At 25.7% G+C, this 22129-nt stretch overlaps 2 protein-coding genes across 4 annotated transcripts; one reads left to right on the top strand and one right to left on the bottom strand.

The window, feature by feature from the left end:
* Positions 1–376: 376 nt before the first annotated feature.
* LOC113549804 (probable ATP-dependent RNA helicase spindle-E) lies at positions 377–17681 on the bottom strand. Of its 3 annotated transcripts, none has more exons than XM_026951271.1 (25): positions 16965–17426; positions 14270–14491; positions 13928–14107; positions 12002–12430; positions 10431–10604; positions 9185–9372; positions 8976–9127; positions 7602–7768; positions 7374–7538; positions 6511–6673; positions 5960–6087; positions 5668–5877; positions 5348–5577; positions 5011–5178; positions 4617–4764; positions 3895–4110; positions 3598–3822; positions 2735–2869; positions 2210–2323; positions 1699–1841; positions 1483–1614; positions 1271–1409; positions 1096–1202; positions 776–1018; positions 377–711 (listed from the first exon to the last, which is right to left on the bottom strand). In XM_026951271.1, exons 2-25 carry the CDS (start codon positions 14471–14473, stop codon positions 516–518), a joined length of 4356 nt encoding a protein of 1451 aa, XP_026807072.1. In that variant the 5' UTR covers positions 14474–14491; positions 16965–17426; the 3' UTR covers positions 377–515. The 3 variants fall into 3 exon arrangements, with proteins under 3 accessions (XP_026807072.1, XP_026807070.1, XP_026807071.1); XM_026951269.1 differs by lacking the exon at positions 16965–17426 and adding an exon at positions 17439–17681 and having other exon boundaries at positions 516–711; XM_026951270.1 differs by having other exon boundaries at positions 516–711; positions 17192–17426.
* LOC113549806 (serine/threonine-protein phosphatase 4 catalytic subunit-like) lies at positions 17026–21941 on the top strand. Its single transcript, XM_026951274.1, has 7 exons — positions 17026–17152; positions 19124–19262; positions 20503–20655; positions 21031–21204; positions 21266–21392; positions 21458–21647; positions 21718–21941. Exons 1-7 carry the CDS (start codon positions 17112–17114, stop codon positions 21845–21847), a joined length of 954 nt encoding a protein of 317 aa, XP_026807075.1. The 5' UTR covers positions 17026–17111; the 3' UTR covers positions 21848–21941.
* Positions 21942–22129: the final 188 nt, after the last annotated feature.

The raw sequence follows: 22129 nt of genomic DNA on the forward strand, positions 1-22129 counted from the left end.
AAACTACAGCTGAAACTGGCGGAAAAGACAACCCTCCAGTCTACTACCAAAACTATATAACGTGAGTTAACTAAAAAATTAATTATACAAGAGTAATTAAAAAACACAATATTTTGTAAAATATATTATGTATTGGCCTCTTTTAGACTTCGTGATAAATTAAGGAATTTATAGTGTTGCCAAAAATGTAGTTAATGGAGTAATGTATATACATTGTATTATACTAATATATGTCTATAATTTATTCACCATTCACACAGTTTTTATTCAAAATGAATGAGCTAAAATATATTCATTCTATAATCAACTTACAAGAAAACTAAGAACATCTAAATTTAAATTAACTGCTTTATTGTAAAATAAAATAAATGTCATCATACTAGTTATAACTGTTTTTAACTTGCTAAAACTAGTTTAGGAAATTGATATGTATTCATATTCTTAAATTCTTAATAATCAAAGTTTGAGCTTAAATTGTATTATACATTATAAAAATAGTATTGAAATTAATCAGTTTATAAGTTTTTAATATCTCGAAATGGTCCTGTATAGTGCAATTGTAATTCTTCTTTAGCAAGTTTATAACGTTCAATATGCTGGTAATTGTCGAAATGCATTAGAACAGATGAAGTGTTAGTAAATACCAAATTACATAATGGGCAACGAAGTTCTTCTAAACACCGTTCGCTGGTATAATTGTTGAAATTTAAGCTAGAAGAAAAAATGGTTGCAATTTGTAATATTTTAATAACATAAATCTTATTTTTAGATATACCATTCTTCTAATCTTTTGATTTTGCTTAGTTTAAACATCAAGTCTTTACACTCAGTAGCAGACATCTTTTGTGATAAAATAGTGCCCCACAGTAACTTATAAACATCAGAACCAGCCATCGGGTGATTAACGGGGCTATTTTCTTGATATGGTGATTGCAATCTTGATGTTCGAATTTCTGACCACATATATTTTCTTGAGTAAGGTTCTGGCCCTTTGAACTTTGTAGGTTGGCTAAATATCCTTCATTAAACAAATAGTATTAAGAGATAAGTATAGAAAATTGTGTCAAAACGAATAAATTTATAAATAATACATACTCTATTAAAGATATTTGTAAGCTATGTTGTATTTGAAAAATATCACCAGGACCTTCTTCGTCTTCTGGATTAACACATCTATTCAACAGCATTCTAATAACATTAATCTAATAGAAATAAAAACCATTATAAATAGCTACACATTATTAAATACAAAATATCACAGTTAATTTACCTTGTTCAAAAAATTAAGATCAATAACAGTATCAAAGGTAATTTCAATATCATTCTCTTCAAACAATGGCCTACCAGTTTCTGGGTGATAACCTAAACCACAAATGGCTCCAATCATTTTAGTATAAGAAGAATTGTGTCTAAGAACAAAAAGTAATATGAATATAGTACATATTTTTGTTAACAGTTATTTAAATTTTTTAAAGAGCGTACCTGATTTCCACGCATGGCGAGAATATTAAACAAATAATTGTCGGCATCCCAGGAATATTTGGCATCATAGTTGTATCCCAAAGAGTTAACTTATCATTTTCATTTAAACATACATTTCCAGCAACAAACAATCTAATAAAAAATAACAATTCAAATAAACATAATAAAAATAATTATTGTAAATGATAAATGTATAATTAGGAATATTATGCTTGCCTCTCATGATAATCATTTGGATCAGTATCCAATAAAATAGAATTGACGGATTGACTTTCTATTTTTACTATTTTAGAAGTACTATTACGACTTATTCCATTAACAGACATTTCTAGTGGACTTATAGGTCCTTTTAAATTGTGCTACAATAAAAAGTATACATAAATATTATTATTTATAATGATAATAAACCAACAGAGATAATTATTTTATTTTATTATTATTCAACCATCATAAATTGAAATTCAATCTTAAATAACAAAATCAAGATTGTCAAAAATTATGTGCTTATATTAACCACTCAATAGATATTAAGACAATTTTTGTACATATAATTATAAGTGATTAATCATTTACAAATTATATTAAAATACATTATTTATAAAACTTAGTAAGACCAATATTAAGAATGCTTAATATTATATAATGAATTTATAATAATTTAATAAAAAGAATTGTAAATGATTACAAATACAATGATTATGAATAAAATTTAACTATTAAAACTTACAATTGCATATGACTCTCCTTCTGTAGGACTTTTCAGGTTAAAACATACATTAGATTTCTGATGCATCTCATTGTTAATAGATCCAATAAGCTTAATTCGTTTTTCATGATCTATCTAAAAATAAAAATGCAGTTATAGGTATATTTATAAATTGGTAAGATACCTTAACAATAATTGAAGGAAATTAACATTTTAGATTGATAAAGCAAGATTTGTAGAAATCACGATTTAAGATATCTTAATTTGTGGTAGAAATTGACATTATTAGTCTAAAACAATGTATATAAAGTGAGATAATTCAAGATTTCAAAAAATTTTTGAGATTATTATTTCAAACACTTTATTAATTAGTCTATAATTAGTGACATAATGTTCTTACATTCTTTACAAAAGCAAGAAAATTTTAAATAAATTAAATATAAATATAAATGATCAACAATTTAATGACCTATAATAAGAATAACCAATAATTGTTTGACTCAACATATATGTTAATATATATTATTTATTATTACTTTTCAATACCTTTGAAGCAAAAGACTCTTCAGTGCGAGTAGCTAAATTGTTTTTAATTAAGTATTCTGAAATTGAAATACTTTCTTCTTCATTTATGAAGGTTAGATCTTCAAATGACACAACACCATCAACTATAGAATATATCTTAAACATAAAAAAAAAATATTTAAAATTTAAAATATAGAACAGCAATCAAAAATAAAAATTTATTTGAAACAGAAGCATTGTATCTCAAATCTTAGATCACCTGTATAGTAAACTCTAATGGTCCAATAGTAAGAAATTATATCATATTTATTTTAATTTATACATAAAATATATATTTATTTATTTTTTTTGTACATTATGTATTTTATAGTATTCTTATACTCAATACTTTATATTGTAAAACAAATATTTAAAAACTCAATGCAACCTACTAAGAATATAATGGCAACTAACAGTTTGGGAACATCTGCTCTAAACATATAATATTACTTTTAATTATTTTTAATATGTTTTGGTCTATTGTTTATGAAACAGTTAAAAAACAAATTTTCTTTTTAAACATAACAATGCATCAAAATTAACTAAGTATTAATTTTGATCAAACTTCTGATTTTATAATTCATTGATTGTTAACAACGGAGAATTATGAAAAAAAAATTAATTTTACTAAGTATATAATTAAATTTTTATCAGTAGTAACTTAATATCTTTTAAGATGTAGAAAAAATAATAATTATACAGGAATAGGAATAGTTAGAGTACTAAAAACATCATATCACAAAGAATATATCGTTTCAAAATATTAACACTACCTAATTATTATTGTCATAACTTATTAAATGAGTCATTAATTTCATAACAATGTAAATGATAATCAAACTTACTTTTCCTTTTGCATTTTTTAATAGTTTTTCAACGACAAAGTTTTTAGTTTCTTCAGACCAACAAGCCTTCAATTGTCTATTCATAGGTGAACGTATTTTTGCTATTTTACATTGGAAAGCTAGAATTGGAAAACTATAAACTTTAATTGTTGTATCTTCACCTTCAATATTAAAAATGTTTTCAACACACAACTGAACAGTTTCTCCAAAATCAATCAATAAAAACTGAAAAATGTTTTTTTTTTACTTATGCATATAATATATATGTATATATATATAGTAAAAATAATACTTTACTGTGTATTTTTTTTTAGGACCATGAGGAATCTCCATTAATTTGCCTCTATATTTTTCATTTTTATGCATCACAATATAAATATTGCCTATCTCTAAATTTTCTGGATTAATTTTTAAGAGACTTATTTTGTGATTAACAAAGTTCCATAGATTAATTAATATTTCATGATGTTTTTCATCCCTAATCTGAGCCCAAAAACGATCAACAGATTCAAACTATAACAAATAAAAATAATTAATTATATCTTACAAAGTTTGTATTTATTGGGTATATTACTTATTGTATTACTTTAAAATTTCAAATTGTAATAACTTAAAGAATGATTTTATGTCAAGAAATAAATTGAAAAATGGATTTTCTATTTTTTTTTTTATCCCTCTAAGCCTCATATTTTATAACTTTTATAAATCATATTATTTTAAAATTCTAAACCCTAGCATAATACCATAACAGGTTATGGTTATATTATACAATTTAATATATAACAAAGTTGTGTTAATATTTATACTTTAACTTCAAAATTGAATTTATTTTTATTTTGATCATGTACATAAAGTAGTAATTTCAATCCATTTTGATACAAAAACAAATTTTAATACCAAAACATTTATAGATGTAATCAAATTCTAAAATAACACATTTTTCCCATATTCGTTAAACTTAGCAACAACAAAATTACAATATCTATTTTAAAAATGTTTTAATATTTATAGTTACTTACAAATGTTACCATAATAACAATAGCTCTATTATTAGATTCAATTTCTTCAAGTATACAGTGTTGAATTGGTAATACTTCCTTATGAAATATTTTCTGTGCAGCCATTTGCTGGGTTATCAACTCTACTTTTTTTTTTGCATCATTAGGTCTATGATTAATATAAATAGTATAAGATAACATTAATTAAATGATAAATACTCTAAACATTTCATTTTATAACTATAGTTGGTTGCAAATTTAAAATTATTTTTATTTTTTATATTTTAAATAAAATTAAGAATTACATATAGGTAATTACTAATTAATCAAATATTAAGATATTTAATATCTCATACTATTAAGTATTGTTTTGGAGACACAAATAGCACAGTTTTTATTAACTCATATTACTTACTTTAGTAATGGTATATTGAAATTAAACTTTAATGTACGCATTTTTATAGCCACATAAACACCATAGCATATATTTCCAGGTACTAATTGATTTTCTTTTTCTTCATATTGATTATTATTAGATGCTGTGTTCTTTATATTTGACATTGGGAATTCTACATACACTTTACTGAAAATAAAAATGTAGTTTTTGTATTTAATTATAAAAATAAAATACTAAGTATAACTCCTAAAATATTGAAACATGGATTAAACAATTGTAATATACTTAGATAGAAATGTAAACATATTATACTTTTTAAATGTAATCAAATTAAAGTGAATATCAGTTTTCTCACTTAGATGTACTAAAATGTGCTGTTGGTTTGCCAACAATTTTTTGGGGAAATAGGGATTCAATAGCTTCTTTATATAATTCTTTAGGTTGATCATTTGGAAATCCAGTAAAATAAACTGTTCGATAAGGGTCATGTTCATTTAATGTTTTTAGTACTTCATGTTCATCCATATATGCATTATTTGTTCCTCGTATGAAGTAATTAGGATAAAATGCCCCAGCCAATATAACCTTGAACAGAAAGATTTATTTTCAACTTTCAATATTAAGTAAATTATAACTTTTTAGATAATAAAATGTATTTATTTGTTTAAATTGTACCTTGCAAGCCATAGCTTTTTCTTCAGGTTTGGTCCATTTCATTTTACCAGAATTCGCAACTATACCAAAATTTCTATTCAATCTGTTAGATACATCATCAATCAAGTCATATAACTCTCGTATCGCTGATAGTTGTATGTAGTTTTTAAAAGCCCATGTTTTTTCAAAATTTCGATTTCGATCAAATTCTGGCTTATTATCAAGCCAACTCTAAACAAATATTATCATTAGCAAATAAAGAATTTAATCAATAAATAATAGTGTAATGCAGGGTTAATAATACTTTTAGTACCTGATATGCACCGATATATGCAATTGGATCACTACAAGAATAATTAGCCCAAGTTAACTTTTGTGTATAAGCTTCTAAACGTTGATTAAAAGGCTGACTAAATATACTTTTTATTGATAGACCACATGCTAAAAAAAAAGCTTTTGTTGATTATTTACTTTTTTATTCATTTTATGAATCATAATTCAGTTTTTATGTACAATCAAAAAGTAAAATCAGACCAAATATATTAGAATGTCAGAAACTTATTATAATCTAACTAAAGTATTGGGTTTTATTTAGTTAAACCTATATCAATATAGAAAAGTATGGAGTCCTTCATTTATAAACAGAACTATTTGACTGGTTTAGTCTAATAAATATTATGATAACATGTTTATTTTTAACATTTCTATGTATCGATTAGTATACAAGGTTTTAAAATTTGACAACTAGATAAAAATATTAGTATTGTAGGCATATATATATATATTTTTTTAATGAATTTACAAATTATGCTGTGTTAAGTACCAAAATCAATAAGAATATAAAAATACATTGCTATTATTTACCCATTATCATAGCTTCACTTAAAATATTAAAGATATATCCAAAATAAATTAATTTTGACATTGGCGGTTCTAATGGTAAATGTGCCATTACTTTTCCCATATATGTTATATCACCATCCATTGATGAAATTACTCCATTTACTGTTGATAATAGTGCTCCCACCTAAGAAAAATTAGCTCACAATAAAATCAAAATAATTTTATAAAACTTATTACAACCTAAAATGCTATTAACCAATTTAAATGGTCTAAGATTTTAAGTACATTAGTGAAGATACACATTAGTCATTAAGTATTCTTAAAATTTTGACAATGTTAAAAGAATTCTACACCTTCTGTGTTGTCATCATCTTACAAACATACAACATAAAATATTTGAGTCTCGTAGTAGCTTCATATTGTGCAAATACTTTTTTTTGATGACATATCCTAAAATATATTACTAAATTGGTTTATATAATTCTGATTTTTTTTTTTTTTGTTTTTTTTATTATGTATTATTTTGTATAAATTTTGTGTTTGGCATCCTAGTTAGGATTTCAAAGCTGAGTTCTTGTAAATCGTTTCTTTTCTTGCATTTTAATATTTGAGATAGTCTGTTTAAATACGTTTAATTTTGAGTTGGGTTCAATTTTGAGTTGAATTAGTCACTTAGAAATTAAAAGATAATGTTCTTATTTTTGAGTTTGATAATAGGTCAATTCACTTAATTATCAAAGGTTATTGCACAAAATTAGTACTGTTTGCTAAATTGTACATTGTTAGATATAACACATATGGTCAATTCTTCTTTATATTATTTTATTGTTTGTTTATATCTGGATAAACAGTAATATAGCTAAAATTGTAAAATAAAATATTACCTGTTTAAGAGTACGAATGGTGAGTATAATATTTTTTAAACATGGTGCATCCAATGCGCTTGCAAGGAGTTGTTTGGGTGTTCCCATATCTAATATTTTAGACATTAATACAACACGACTGAGAGAACAACGACTCATTTCAGGCAATTCATTGTCATTGAATTCCTAGATGATTTATAAATATAAAAATTAAATAAAAAATTTAAAAAAGTTAAATAGAGTAATTACATTATACATTCTTTTAGGAATTAACCTATAAACACGACCATCAGCCACACGACCCACTCTTCCAGCTCTTTGATTACAATTACTTTTTGATGCCCAAGTCATAATTAACATAGAATAATTAGATCTCATTTCATTTTTTAATTGTTTCATTAAGCAAAAATCAATCACTGAAAACCAGATACAGAAGTTTTTTTAATTAATTAAATTTAGTGTTAAGATAATAATTATACTAAGCAGTAAACTAGTAAACATAAAAATGGGCTTTTAAGTGTGTATATCATAGGTATATAAAATTTAGTTTGAATATTAATATTGAAACCAATTGAAATTTAATCAGATATAATGTATAGACCGATAAAAATTATAGGATGTTGATGAATTTTGAATAATTTTTCTAGAAGTTAAAAATGTAAAACTAAAATTATTAAGAGGATGTCAGGACAATATTTGTTTTCTCTCTAAGATTAAAAAGAGATATAACGATTTCAACTAAAATTGTTTTTTGAGTAATCGTAGAGTAAAATCACCTATTACAAAAATTATAGAGAATAATATTTTTGAGAGAATGACATATTGATTTTATATTTTATTGTTATTTGATTTAATACTAGACTTTCAAGATAAAAAAAAAAAATTAATTTAAATAATGTTTAAATTGTATTAAAACAATATTTAGACAAATTGATTTGTCATACCTTCAAAAATGTTATTCTCTATCGTCTTTGTAATGGGTGATTTTACTCTAAGATTACTCAAAAACATAAAAAAATAATTCTGCGTAAATGCGTTTTATCTATGTTCCACCAGAGAGAAAACAAACAGTGCGCAGACATTCTTTTAAGTTTAAAATTATATAAACTATAATTCAATAATTTAAAATCAATATTCTAATTGTATAATGCAATATACGGAGTAAGAATAAACATAAACATTTTTAATCTATAATATTTTATAGTTTCTTTTCAGAAATTTTATGCAAGAAATTAAAACTGAAAATTGAAATTATTCTAAATTAAATAATTAATTATTATTTAAAATTTTTAAACTTCATATCTAAGAAATATATTTAGAAATAAGCAACTTATAATAGTATTTAATATTAGAGGTCACTTTTGAAGCTTTATTTTTTAAAAAAATAAAATAATACTTAATCTTTAATAAAACTATTGATAAGGAACTTTCCATTTCTAAAACCAATATTTGGTAAGTAAATAAAGTTTTATTTAACTATTTTTGAACCTTGCATGTCTTTAACCATAAGCATTTAATTTTATATTGTTTTCTTTAATTATTAAAATTATTAGAAACTGTTTATTAGCGATTATTTTATATATTAGGTGTTTAAATTAAAAAAATATAGGTATCTTTAGTTACCAAAAGAAACATCAGGTACAGTTATTGAACTCTCAGCAATATTGGTGGACAAAATAATTTTACGATAATTTAATGGGGTCTGTATAAAAACCTTGTCTTGTTCTTCACTTGTTATTGATGAATGTAATGGTATAAGAATCCATTTATGATTTCTGAAATTGACTTGATTAGTAAATAATTAAATAAATAATAAAATAAAATATCTTTACTCAGAAATCATTAAATCCTCCATACGTCTATGCATTTCTTCAATTTCATAAATACCAGGTAAGAATATCAATACAGATTTTTTGTCGTCATTATCTACTTTCATTTCATCAAATGCTTTAACTAATTGAACAGCTGTCTCATAACCGGCTTCGTCTATCTGTGTTTTACCAAACTCCATTTTTCGGGCCTAAATTACATACAAAATAATTTAAATAACATAAACAAATAAGACCATAAATGGATACATTATATACACTAATTGTTAGAAAAGAAAAACTCATTATTTAAAAAAAATAAATATCATTTACTATTTTTCAAAATTTTAGATATAGATATGTATTTTAATAGTTTAAATAACTTTCAGTTTTATAGTTTATTTCTCTCTTTTGACTTTAAATAGCAACTTATACTAGGGTTTGGGAATTGCAAACAAATCCATTAAATTATGTAATTATTATTTTTTTTAATAATCTGTTAGTTATACTACTTTATAATTTTATTCTTTTAAAGGATCTATAGTTTATACATATATATTATAGGTATTTCGTAATAGTATATTCTTAAATTAATTATATTTCATAAATGGTTTATATACAGATAAATAATAAAAATATTATGGAATTAAATTTAGGCTTGAAAACTAAAAAAAATAAAGGAGAGAAATTGCTCTGCTTCTTAGTTTGTCCTTTAATACAACATGCCAGTAAGTGAATATATTAGAGATATGTTAAATTTTAATTCAATAATAAATTAAAGCATGAAAAATAATGCTAAATAGAGATAGACAGTCTATATTAAATATAGATATAAGTATAATATAAATTACATAGTATATTTTATCATATATTAGTGTAGCTATTAGTAATTTTAAATTACTAATTTCTTTTACTATTATTAATACGGCAGATAGTATTTATTTTTTTGAGTATTACTGATAATTGTACTCATTTATTATTTAACCATTATAACAGGTAAAAAAAAATTTAACATACACATTTAAATATACTCGTAATCTAAAATAGAAATTGGATATATCAATTCTCAAAAAGAAAATTATAAAATAAGTGTTAAAAGAAACATATTGTATATATTATATATCTTATATTCATAATTTATAAAAAAAAAAAATTTAATTAACATCAAATTAAATTTTACTAAAAGTAAGAAAATTATAAATTAGAATATTTTATTAATTATTTAATAACTAATAATTTGTATTTTAATTATATATATATTTATACTTACAGAAGGTATCAATCCATATAAATCATCCAAATATGCTACATGAATAGTATAGTTGGATGCCTTATCAACTGTAACTAATGGTGCTGCTTGATGTCTATTATAAGGATGTCCATAATAATCACCAAAATAATCTCTTAATTTTTCAGTTTCTGCTGTAGCAGACATTAGTATTACCTAAATAATTATTAGTTTGGATCAATTATAAAATAAACAATTGAATATTTATATTATTATTGGCGGCCCACAATAATCTCATATAACAATCTATGAATGATGTAATTGATTTATTATTTCATTACATTAAATTACACTAAATAAGTTAATTACTGTGGGACATTTATATCTAGTCTTGCCATAAGTTCGGTTATACAAAGGTGTATATTTAATAAATAAAGTAAATATACAAATCTGATGTTATTCATTAACTTAATAACGAAAAAAAATTAAATACTATTCAAAATGTCCCCCATTTGCACTTATACACTTCTTCAAACAATCTGGTCACACGTCTATGACAGCAAACACCACTTGTAACGGTATTAAGTCAGCTGTGATTTCACCAAATTGACTTTTAATGATTCAATTTTTCGGTGGGGCTTGGAGTAGATTTTCTTCTCTAAAAAACTCTACAGTCTGTAGTCCAAAGGATTGAGGTTTTGCCTTCCTAAAAGCTAATTTTGAGCGGCGATAAATACAGGTAAATTAACCACCAACCAGTGTGGTGTTAATTTTGCTTTGTGTATAGATGCTGAATTCTGCTAAAAGGTTCAGTTCTTTTCTGCAAACAAGGTACTCATTTATAGCTTCACTACCTTATCTAAAATATCTCTTTGGTAGTTCATCGTGCGTAATTCAACTCCCTGCTCAAGAAATGCAGCTAAGTAACACTCTCATATGAAACATCCCACCAAACCATCACTGAGGTATAAGGGTAATGCCCTCTTACTACTCTGAATTTTTTCAACAGCTTCCTTTTTGTGAACATAAACTATCATTTTAGCGGTTATTTTTTTTTTCATCTGTAAACAGCTCTTGTTACTTTAATTTAACGTAAAGCGTCTGTCAACACTGTTGACCGGTGCTTCTTTGATAAGCCAAAGCCGAGGTCTTCTTTAATACAATTATGTGGGACATGGTTTTTGGCAGAATTTTCATTTCTCTAGTCATGATTTTTTGCTTACAGAGTGGATTTTTGCGAATCCTATATGCAACCGACAGATTTCACTGCTGCATTTGTTCATGTTTCACATATCCACTTCTTGGCTTGTCATCTAGTGTTCAACTCATTAAATCGTTTAATGATCCGATAAACAAATTTTTTTATAATTTTTAACAGTTAATGAGTTAAAAATCTTTAATGGTGTTTTATTACTTAAATAACACAATAAAAGCAATACAATTTTCTTTAATAACCCATTCTATGTTTAATAGAAATAATAGATATAGCATTGAAAATTATATGAAAAAAACCATCATTAGTATTATTGTAAAATATTTATAGAACAACTGATAAATAGGGACAGAACTTATGGCCCGACTAGACTAGGTATAAAGAGTTTAAAAATACTTACACGAGTTGACTGAGAGTTGCTCTTTTGTAACTTCTTTATAATTAATAATAAAAAGTCCATTTCAAGTGTTCTTTCATGAACTTCATCCAATATAATGTGAGAAAATTCAGAAAGGCTTTTTGCTTTAATAATTTTTAATAACAAGATTCCTGTAGTGCAATATAAAATTTTTGTAGTGATAGGATCATAATTTTTTTTACGCCCAACTTGATAACCGACCAAGAGCCCATCTTTCCAGCAACGTTCTTTGTTTACTTGTTTAGATACTGAGATTGCAGCTATACGTCTAGGCTGAGTAACAATAATATTACAATATTTTTTTTTACTCATACAGTCATCTAAAATATACTGAGGAACTTGGGTACTTTTCCCACATCCTGTAGCACCAGATATCAGAACTGTACAGTTTGAATTTATGGAATTAATAATCTACAAAAAATAAAGGTTATACTTTACTTATGAGTTATGACATTAAAATATTTAAAAAATAATAGAATTTTTATTTTTATCAAACTAATATCAAAAAAGCATATATTTTTTAAAGGTTAAAATACTGTGTCATTGGATATGTAACAGGGAGCAGAAGTGGTGAAACAAAAGGATATCGACTAGACGCCTGCTAGTACGGATTTGTGAAAGTTTGGTACAATCCCACATGGGTGGTGAGAGTAACTTATGTACAATATTATTTTGTATACATCTTTGACTTAAGGATTGGTTGAAGGAGATGTAGTCGACTATTTAGTTTATAAAATAAAGAAACGGATTAACCTTTAGCCAAGAATAATACCTAGATATTTTACATCTGAGGAAATAGGAATTTGTAATCCTCGGACAAATATAGTGGAGGACACTCATCTTTTTTTAAAACGTAAAATTGATATGAACTGATTTCTTAGTTGATTTTGATTCGCCATTTAGATGACTATTTTTAATTTAATTTAAGTGCTATTGGAATGCATAAAAAGTTTGTACTGGGCCATTTCCGGAGAGAACATTACTGTATCATTAATAAATTTGGCCATAGTTACATTTGGCATGTCGGCAGTATAAATGTTGAATAGGTCTAGGGAAAGATTGCAATTATTACTTTATGGCCGTGATTGGTCCCAGAAAAAAAAAAGGAAGTAGATAAGTTGAGTCCCGGAAAAAAATGTTAGTATGTTAAATATAATACGTCAAGTTTTATAAATAGTAAAAATTAAAATATATGTGGTTTTTATATCATATTCTAAATAGATATATGTTTGTTAATCTATTGATAAGTAGAATTAATGGTGTACCACTATATATGATCCTGGCCCGAACAGATATGCCCTATGCAATATAATGTAGAGAATTATTGTAATAGAATTACTCATAAGTAAATAAAAGTAAATACAAATTTTAAGTTTTTAATATTATAAACCTAGTTGTGCCTATGGTTTTTAGCCAGGACCCAACTAACCTACTACCTTTTAATACCCAGGACTCAACTTACTACATTCAAAATAAACACAAATTATTGTGGACTCAATTTATTCTATCCCTGCTTGAATACAAATGTAAGAAGATGAGGCACTTTCAAGAACAAGATTTTATTAGATGGTAGTAGGAACTGGGCAGGAAAGAACGGTTTGAGTTTATAAATCAAGCATTTGTGCTATATACAATATATGCTAGTGATACATTTAAAAATAAACTGGGACAGATTGTATTTTATTTCAAGCAATGAAAATATTAGATTAGTTAACACCTGTGTATTTGATAAATTAGTGTATAGCGCTAGCCCTAAAACCAATTAAAAAATACCAAATGCCATGTAATATAAAAATTATTTTAGGAATCAATGCAATTAAGTTTTTAACATAAAACTATATTTACCTATTTATTTAAATTAGTTATAAAACTGTATTAATAAGTCTTAAAAATTCATAATTATATTACCTTATCTTTAGACTCAGCAATTTCTAAATCATTTGATTTATTAGAAGGGTCTTTAAATTTATAATGTTCAAAAAGCTTAATTTCATCTATATCTAAATCTTTTAGATCAGCCACTGAATTTGCATAAGTAATACTATCAACGGAACTCATGTTTGAATCATGTAAAGCTTTTTTTGATAACTAAAAAAAAAATGTCAACACTATAAAATCTATTAAGTCAAACAAATTAAATAACATATAGAAATAACACACATTAAATTACATAATTTAAATTAGTTTCACATTTATAAAATCTATCTAGGATATATTATTGATAAATAAACTAATAGAAAGTAATAGTACTTCATTATATTCTTCATTTTCTTTGTCATATTCGCTCAAACCAGTATTAACATAACTTCTACCTTGCTCGTCATAGTCAACATAACTATGACTAGACTGAGGTAAATCTGAATTATACTTATGCTTTGAATAAATATGTAAATCAGATCCTGGCAAAATTTTTTTTTCAATTTTTCCTTTAGCAAATTGTTGCCAAATGGACATGGTAGTATCTATTTTATTCTATATAAAAAAATACAAAAATTTAATACATTAGTATATAGATAAAACAATATATGAAATATATTAGAATACAATTTTATAATGAAATAACATATAGAATTTAAAGTGTCCGCCTAGTTATATATTTTTTTCATATGTTTAGGGTTTTTAGTAAATAATTGCATCAATTATATTATATAATAATATATATATATATATTTATCTTTATAAGAATATAATAACTATGGACTTTAACAGAAATATTATATTATCTGATTTTACACAATATTCTCTAAAGCAGCTTTTTATAGTTAACTATTGAAGTATCTATCATTGAATAATACCATACCATAAGCTTGTACAAGAATTTAGCTCTCGATATATAGTATGTCTTAAAGTGAGTAAGAATATTTATTGGATAGTTTTCTTACAATATATTTTTTTCTAATATACTATAGTTATGATTACTATAAACTCAATACATAGTATATTTGTTTGATTATCAAATATAATTTATAATTAAAAACTTTGTCTAAAAAACAGAATAATCATCATTAAAACATTTTTAACTTATAGAAGTCTCTAAATGATTTATTGGCCATCTTTAATTGATACTTGACTGGACATCTCAAGATGAAAAAACATAATAATACTTAAGACAATAGATTTTTGTAATGGGACCTAAGGGGGATGAGGTATATAGGATAAATCCTATCCCATTTGTTGTATTTAAATGGTGTTGTCTTTGTTTGTAGAAATTACTAATAGTTAAGTAATGTTAGTCAATAACGTTATTCATAATATTGTTTTTCAAATAATAAAATGTATTAATTCACACATCAAATAATTATTATTCATTATTGATGTTTAAATAAAATAATTGTTAATATACAATAAACCAACAATACAACAATATCAATAAATGTATATCTTTTTTTTAACTAAAAAAATTATGCAGCATATTGTTTAATTTTTTTTTCTTTTTTTTTTTTGGCATATTTGCATTTATATTCTGCTTGTTTTAGCTTTAATCACTCCCGAACAATAATAATGATAATGACAATATTTATATTCTACATTTAGTGTTATAAGTCTTGAGTAGAATAACATTGGAATACCTAATTTAAAATAATAAGATATTTTATTTAATTAAAAATAAGTAGGTAGCTTAAAATTAAAATAGTTTTAAGGTAAAAAAAATAAAAATTTTCATTAACCTGCCCTACTTTTCTTTGATAACTGAGACATTTTATGTATGGATAGTTATCAGTACACCATGATATTATATTAATTTATAACTTTCATTCTGGTAATCACATTAGACTTATTGAATGTCAGATAAAGTAAATACAAAAATTAGTTTAAATTATTTTTATTTTAATACATTCAGTTTCAATAATTCCACAATATACATATATTGTTCAAACCTAGCATTCAAACTCGTACTATACAAAACTCTTTTACAAGAGTGAGTGTACGGGGTAGTAATTAGGGGTTCTGTTAAAAAATCAAATAAGAGAACTATACAAGCCTTCCAGAATATCTGCTGTCGTATAATAACTGGAGCACCCTGGTATATCTTCAACAATACAATAAACTCTGACCTAAAAATCTGTTTTGTCAATGAAACTGCCACTATATACTACAAACGTTTCCACGCTAAACTACAATCAAACCCCAACCAGCTCATCAGGGACCTTGCCATACCAGCACTATCCAGAAATCCAGCCAGACGACTCAAACAAAACTGATGCCGTGACTTAAAAACTGTATAAATTTTAAACTTTAAATGTATGTAAAGCCACTAGGTGTCTTTAATGTGTGATTTCCTACCATATAATCTTTAGTTCTTAGTCTCTCATTTTTTACCACAATTATTACTTATTGTACACCTGTATAGATTGTTATAATTTTAAAATAGTTATATATTTAAAAAAAAAAAATTATGTCTTGGTACTAATCAAGACATAATATCAACTCTTTAATATAACCGTTATTAACAACCGTTTAATATAACGATATACCTACCTATAGGTATTCAAAAATGTCAAATATAAACTTATTCTATTCTTCAAGAAACTAATTTATACATTTATTGTCTGCTATAATTATTTATTTATCATACATAAGTTAGCATGACATATTGGCATTGGTAATAGCCAATAGGTATAACTAATATCATTCATAAGTAATCATAAGTTTATAACTTGTACAAAATAAATATTTCTGACATTTGAACCTTATTAACAGTTCATACTAATCAAATCTAAAATTGCACAATAACATATTATCTTGATAATTTTGGGCAACATGAATATATTATTAATTAGACATGGACGAGATAACGAAAAATCAAGCCGTCTATTATCGACATCAAAAAAGGATTTGTGGCTTGCGATCAGATAATAAAAAATCTTCAATGTAACGATTAAGTATGATAAATTATAAAATTATTGAAAGTACGCGTATTTCTATATTGTAAATTATAACTCACCCGAATGGCAACGAAAGGTATTTCGACTTCAACGTCTAATTCGACGCACCATATACATCACTCAACTTTTTTCATAAATTAAAAATATTAACCAACAGTGAAAAAGGATTATGAAAATAATTATTCGGGACAAGACAAAAAGTCAAAATGTCCGTCGTCGTCGTCAATGTTACTAAGGAGAATCAGGGGTATTACTCTTATTCAATCTTATAACAACCTAACATTACCGTTTTAAATTCCAGTGGAAAATGTGTCGTACTATATCATGTGTGTTATTATAACATATTATAATTGTTGTTTACGATAAAATATGCTATTTAAGTACTATCAACTGCATAAATACAAAAATATAATGATAATCAGCGGTCACAGTCACGACAACGTCAATTTTACATCAACGGTTAAAATATATATTATTACAGACGTGTATAAATAAAACAATAAATTATTATTTTCAACTATTTAAGCACTCACTAATCTCTATTGGCTGACCCGTGATTCGTGAACTCTGTTGTACCGCGACCCGCGTGATGAATTATCCAAGGGTTCGCAAACTAAACCGGTTATTACAACCACGTGCTGGCCGTGCTGCACATATCGACATAATATCATAAAGAAATAAACGAATTCTTTATTCCAAAATTGAGTCAATTATTTTTACCCCTGTAAACACTGAAAACTACCGAGTACAGACTCGAAACGGACAAGTTCACAACAGGACAGGTGACAAGGACTATAGGTCGCTATATGGACATAATACATAAATTCTATAATCAGTAGTCGGAAATCACTAATTAACAATTATCGTCCCTTCCTTCAGTTATCAGTCATCACCCAAGTACCTACTATAGTCAGTACTTTAGAATTTAGATAATATATTATGATTTATGATCCAAAGACCATAGTCACTAGTCAGTATTCAGTAATCAGTATCCATCATCGTCCATCCATTCTATAAATTCTCCAATCCTAATCTAAATTCCATGTCCAAAACGAAAAGCACAATTCATTCAAAACAGCAATTTATAATAACTATTACTGCATACCTATTACCTATTCGTTTTATAGAATGTATTTTTTCTATGGTTTTTATCACTTTTATAACGATGATATAATCATAGACTTTAATGCTGGCTTAAATGTACAACTACAATTTGTTTCAATAGTATCTTCATTCTCCACTGCTGGACAATATGTTCTAATACATAAATTATTTAAAATAATAAAATGGCACGTGGGCAAGAAGCGTCCAACATTCAAACCGGTAGCGTAACTACCCTCGTCAGCGCGAAAAAAATATATGAAATATAAATATGAAAAAGTTTTTTGCATATTAGTGCATATTTTTTTTTTAGACTTCAGAGAAATGAGAATATTTCAGAATATTTTAGTTTATGGTACATACTATAGAATATTTTAACATATTTTCGTCATATTGGATTATATTAGACATTCAGCATATATAAGACAATAATCACGGACCGCCGTATTAACTTTACTCCGGAAAATTTGGAAAAATATATTATTGTAAATTCCTTTAAAAACATTGTGTAATATTTTTTTTTATGTTAATGTACTGCACAATGTAACATAAGATATAATTATATAAATAATAATTGAATGAAGCATACTGCCGATCCGCCGTTTGTCATAAAGTTGAGTTGATCGGCAAAGTTCGGAAACTCATCGAGGTCATTCGGTGTGTAGTGGGGAGCGCCGGAGCGGAAACCATTGACTTTTATCAATAAATTAATTTCGAAAACGTTTCGAACGATCGGACGTTTTAGTTTCGGTTTCAAACACACTGACATCTATCAAGATCAATTACTTAGTAATTACTCCCGCGGCCAGTCATCGCCCGTTATAGGTGATAGGTCACATACATGATATGTTGTACAAAATAAATAAAATTACAATAAATAATAATATTAGATTACACCAAACAAAAATAAACCATTGATTTTAATCTATAAATAAATATTTTATATTTGTATGTATAAGTATTTGTAATTAATTTATAATCAATATCCATTATCCATTGGTAACACGATTACGATTAACAGTCACGACTCATAACGTCAGCTCTTGCATTTCTTCGCTCTTGGTTTAAATGATTCAAAATTTCAAACGTCAAATATGTATGGTTTCACTGGTTCCAGTAATGACTTAGATCGTCAAATCGAACAGCTTAGACAATGCGAAATCATCGTGGAACACGAGGTGAAAGCATTGTGCTCCAAAGCACGTGAAATACTCATTGAAGAGAGCAACGTGCAACGCGTTGACTCACCTGTCACGGTGAGTTCTATAATAATTTTACTGTTTTAGAGGTACACGCGTACCCTTATATTATATAAAACAATATCATCGTTAACAACCGTGTTATTTTAGTCATTTCAAAAAGCGTAAAAGGATTGATCCTGACACCCTTTAAGTACCTATGGCTGTATCTACGCGTTGTGCCTATTGATTTTAAATTTATAACCAATATTTTCTCAGTAATAAGTGTCTAATATTTCATTATTTTATCGCGATTGGTATTACGATTTTAGAATCGTGGTAAACAATATATAAGCATTACAATTTATAAACTTATACTTTGCATTTGATTAAGCCCTTAACCACGTCGGAAGCTGTGAATGTGTAACATTTCGATTTATATCAGAAATTCAAAAGCATTTGATAGTTCCACTTTCAAAGCAGCGTTTGTGTATGGCCTTGCCCTTATTTTTTTATTTAAAATTATCTTTGGAAATGGGTTTAGCCATTATTCTAAATAAAGCCTTAATAAGTAAATTACTTTCCTACAGTTGTGTTTCATCATTTGCCTAATGAAGTAATGAGTAGGTACCATATTAATTATTATTATTATTGCATGCAAAAAAAAAATAATTCTGTCAATATTTATACAAATGTATCTAATAAATTACTTTTACCTAATTCAAAAAACCTATACAGATATTTATATGTTCTATGGAAACACATAAAACCAGAGGTATGCAAAGTAATATACTAAAGTCATAATTTCCCAATTCTTCTGTAATACCTTTACAGTTGTATTTAGGGACTGATTAACACATAAAATATATGGTAGTCTTAAGCCTTTGATTTTTTAACCCCCCCCCCCCACCGGGTGTTGATCTCATTACTTACCATTGCACTTGTTGTAATTTACTATTTTACTATTATTTAATTTAATTTATCAATTTTTTTTTTTAGTAAAAATGTATAGTGGTACCTATGTATGTAGTTCAGTGTATGTATGTTATATATGTTTTTATTATTAAACATTGAAAAAAATGGTTATTACTTATTTAAAAAAAATGCTGTTTATTTTGAAATCCTTAAACTCTTTTACTGTTAACCTAGACCTGGTTGTACTACACACATAATCTAATATTGTTTAGTTTCCCATTTTGAAAATAAACTGACCAATTTGTTTTTATACCTATTGTTATCTCTATTCTTCTCTAAATCAAATTATTTAAAATTATGTTTTTTACCAATATTTAAAATCATTCAATTAATTCTGTTACAGGTATGTGGAGATATTCATGGACAGTTCTATGACTTGAAACAATTGTTTAAAGTAGGCGGTGATATTCCTGAAAGAAATTATTTATTTATGGGCGATTTTGTTGATCGAGGATTTTTCAGTGTTGAGACATTTTTACTTCTTCTTGCCTTAAAAGTAAATATATATTTAGTTACTTATCTTGTATTTATTACCTACTAATTGTTCATATTTTATAATATAATATTCACTAATAAGTGCTAATTAAATCTTAAAAATTATCCATGCTAGAAAACTAGTTATTGATGTAATTTATCAAGAAGTAGATAATATAACTATTAAGTATAATGCATTTATTCCAGAATGACATATTATTAATACTATTGTGTTACTTATTAAGTTTTAAACTAAAATTGTTGTAGTACTATTGATAATACGCTCTATTGGTTACCTACTAATTAATTTTCTACTGATAAATTCATAAAAATGTGGTATTTTATTATTTTGGTATTCACAATTCAGTAAGAAATAATTATAAAATATTTTTCATAGGTAAGATATCCTGATCGAATAACATTGATACGTGGTAACCATGAATCACGTCAAATTACCCAAGTTTATGGATTTTATGACGAATGCTTACGAAAATACAATAGTGTGGCAGTATGGCGTTATTGTACTGATATTTTTGATTATATGAGCTTATCTGCTATTATTGATGGAAAAGTATGAAAAATCTTTATTCATTAAAATATGTTTAAATATTATTGTATATTAAAAAATTTAGATATTCTGTGTGCATGGTGGTTTGTCACCTTCAATACAAACATTAGATCAAATTAGAACAATTAATAGAAAACAGGAAGTTCCTCATGATGGACCTATGTGTGATTTATTATGGTCTGATCCTGAAAGTAAATACCTGAATAAATCAATCATTAGTATTCAATAGTTGTGAAATATATTATTTGTATCTTAGATACTCCAGGATGGGGTGTGAGTCCTCGAGGTGCTGGATACCTATTTGGTTCTGATGTTGTTTCCCGATTTATTACTACAAATGGTTTGGATATTATTTGTCGAGCTCACCAACTAGTAATGGAAGGTTACAAATGGCATTTTGATGAAACTGTTCTTACTGTTTGGTCGGCACCTAATTATTGTTATCGGTAAATACTACTTATTCTTATTATAAGATATATTTAATTAGTTATTATATAAAGTTGTTTATATTATTAGTTGTGGTAATATTGCGGCAATATTAGAACTCAGTGAAACACTACAAAGAGATTTTATAATATTTGAAGCGGCTATACAAGTAAGACGTGGAATGCCAACAAAAAAACATACAGCTGATTATTTCCTTTAAATGTTCTCTAGTTCTTAATGTATTTAATTATAATTTTCTTTTATTTGTAAGAAAATAATGACAATATAATAAAATGTTTATTTATATTTAAGCTACATTAAAATTGTGTATAGAAAATTAATAGGTTCATACATTATTGTTAGACATTAATTTTATATAGTATCTTAAATAAAAGTGAATAACTTAATATTTTTTTTATTATTATTGTACAGGAGCTATAAGTATAAATGATTAAATACTGGAAGTACCTACTTAACGATACTATAGTTGCATTAATATGTA

The sequence above is a fragment of the Rhopalosiphum maidis genome, chromosome 1 (assembly GCF_003676215.2).
Source record: "Rhopalosiphum maidis isolate BTI-1 chromosome 1, ASM367621v3, whole genome shotgun sequence".
Lineage (NCBI taxonomy): Eukaryota > Metazoa > Arthropoda > Insecta > Hemiptera > Aphididae > Rhopalosiphum > Rhopalosiphum maidis.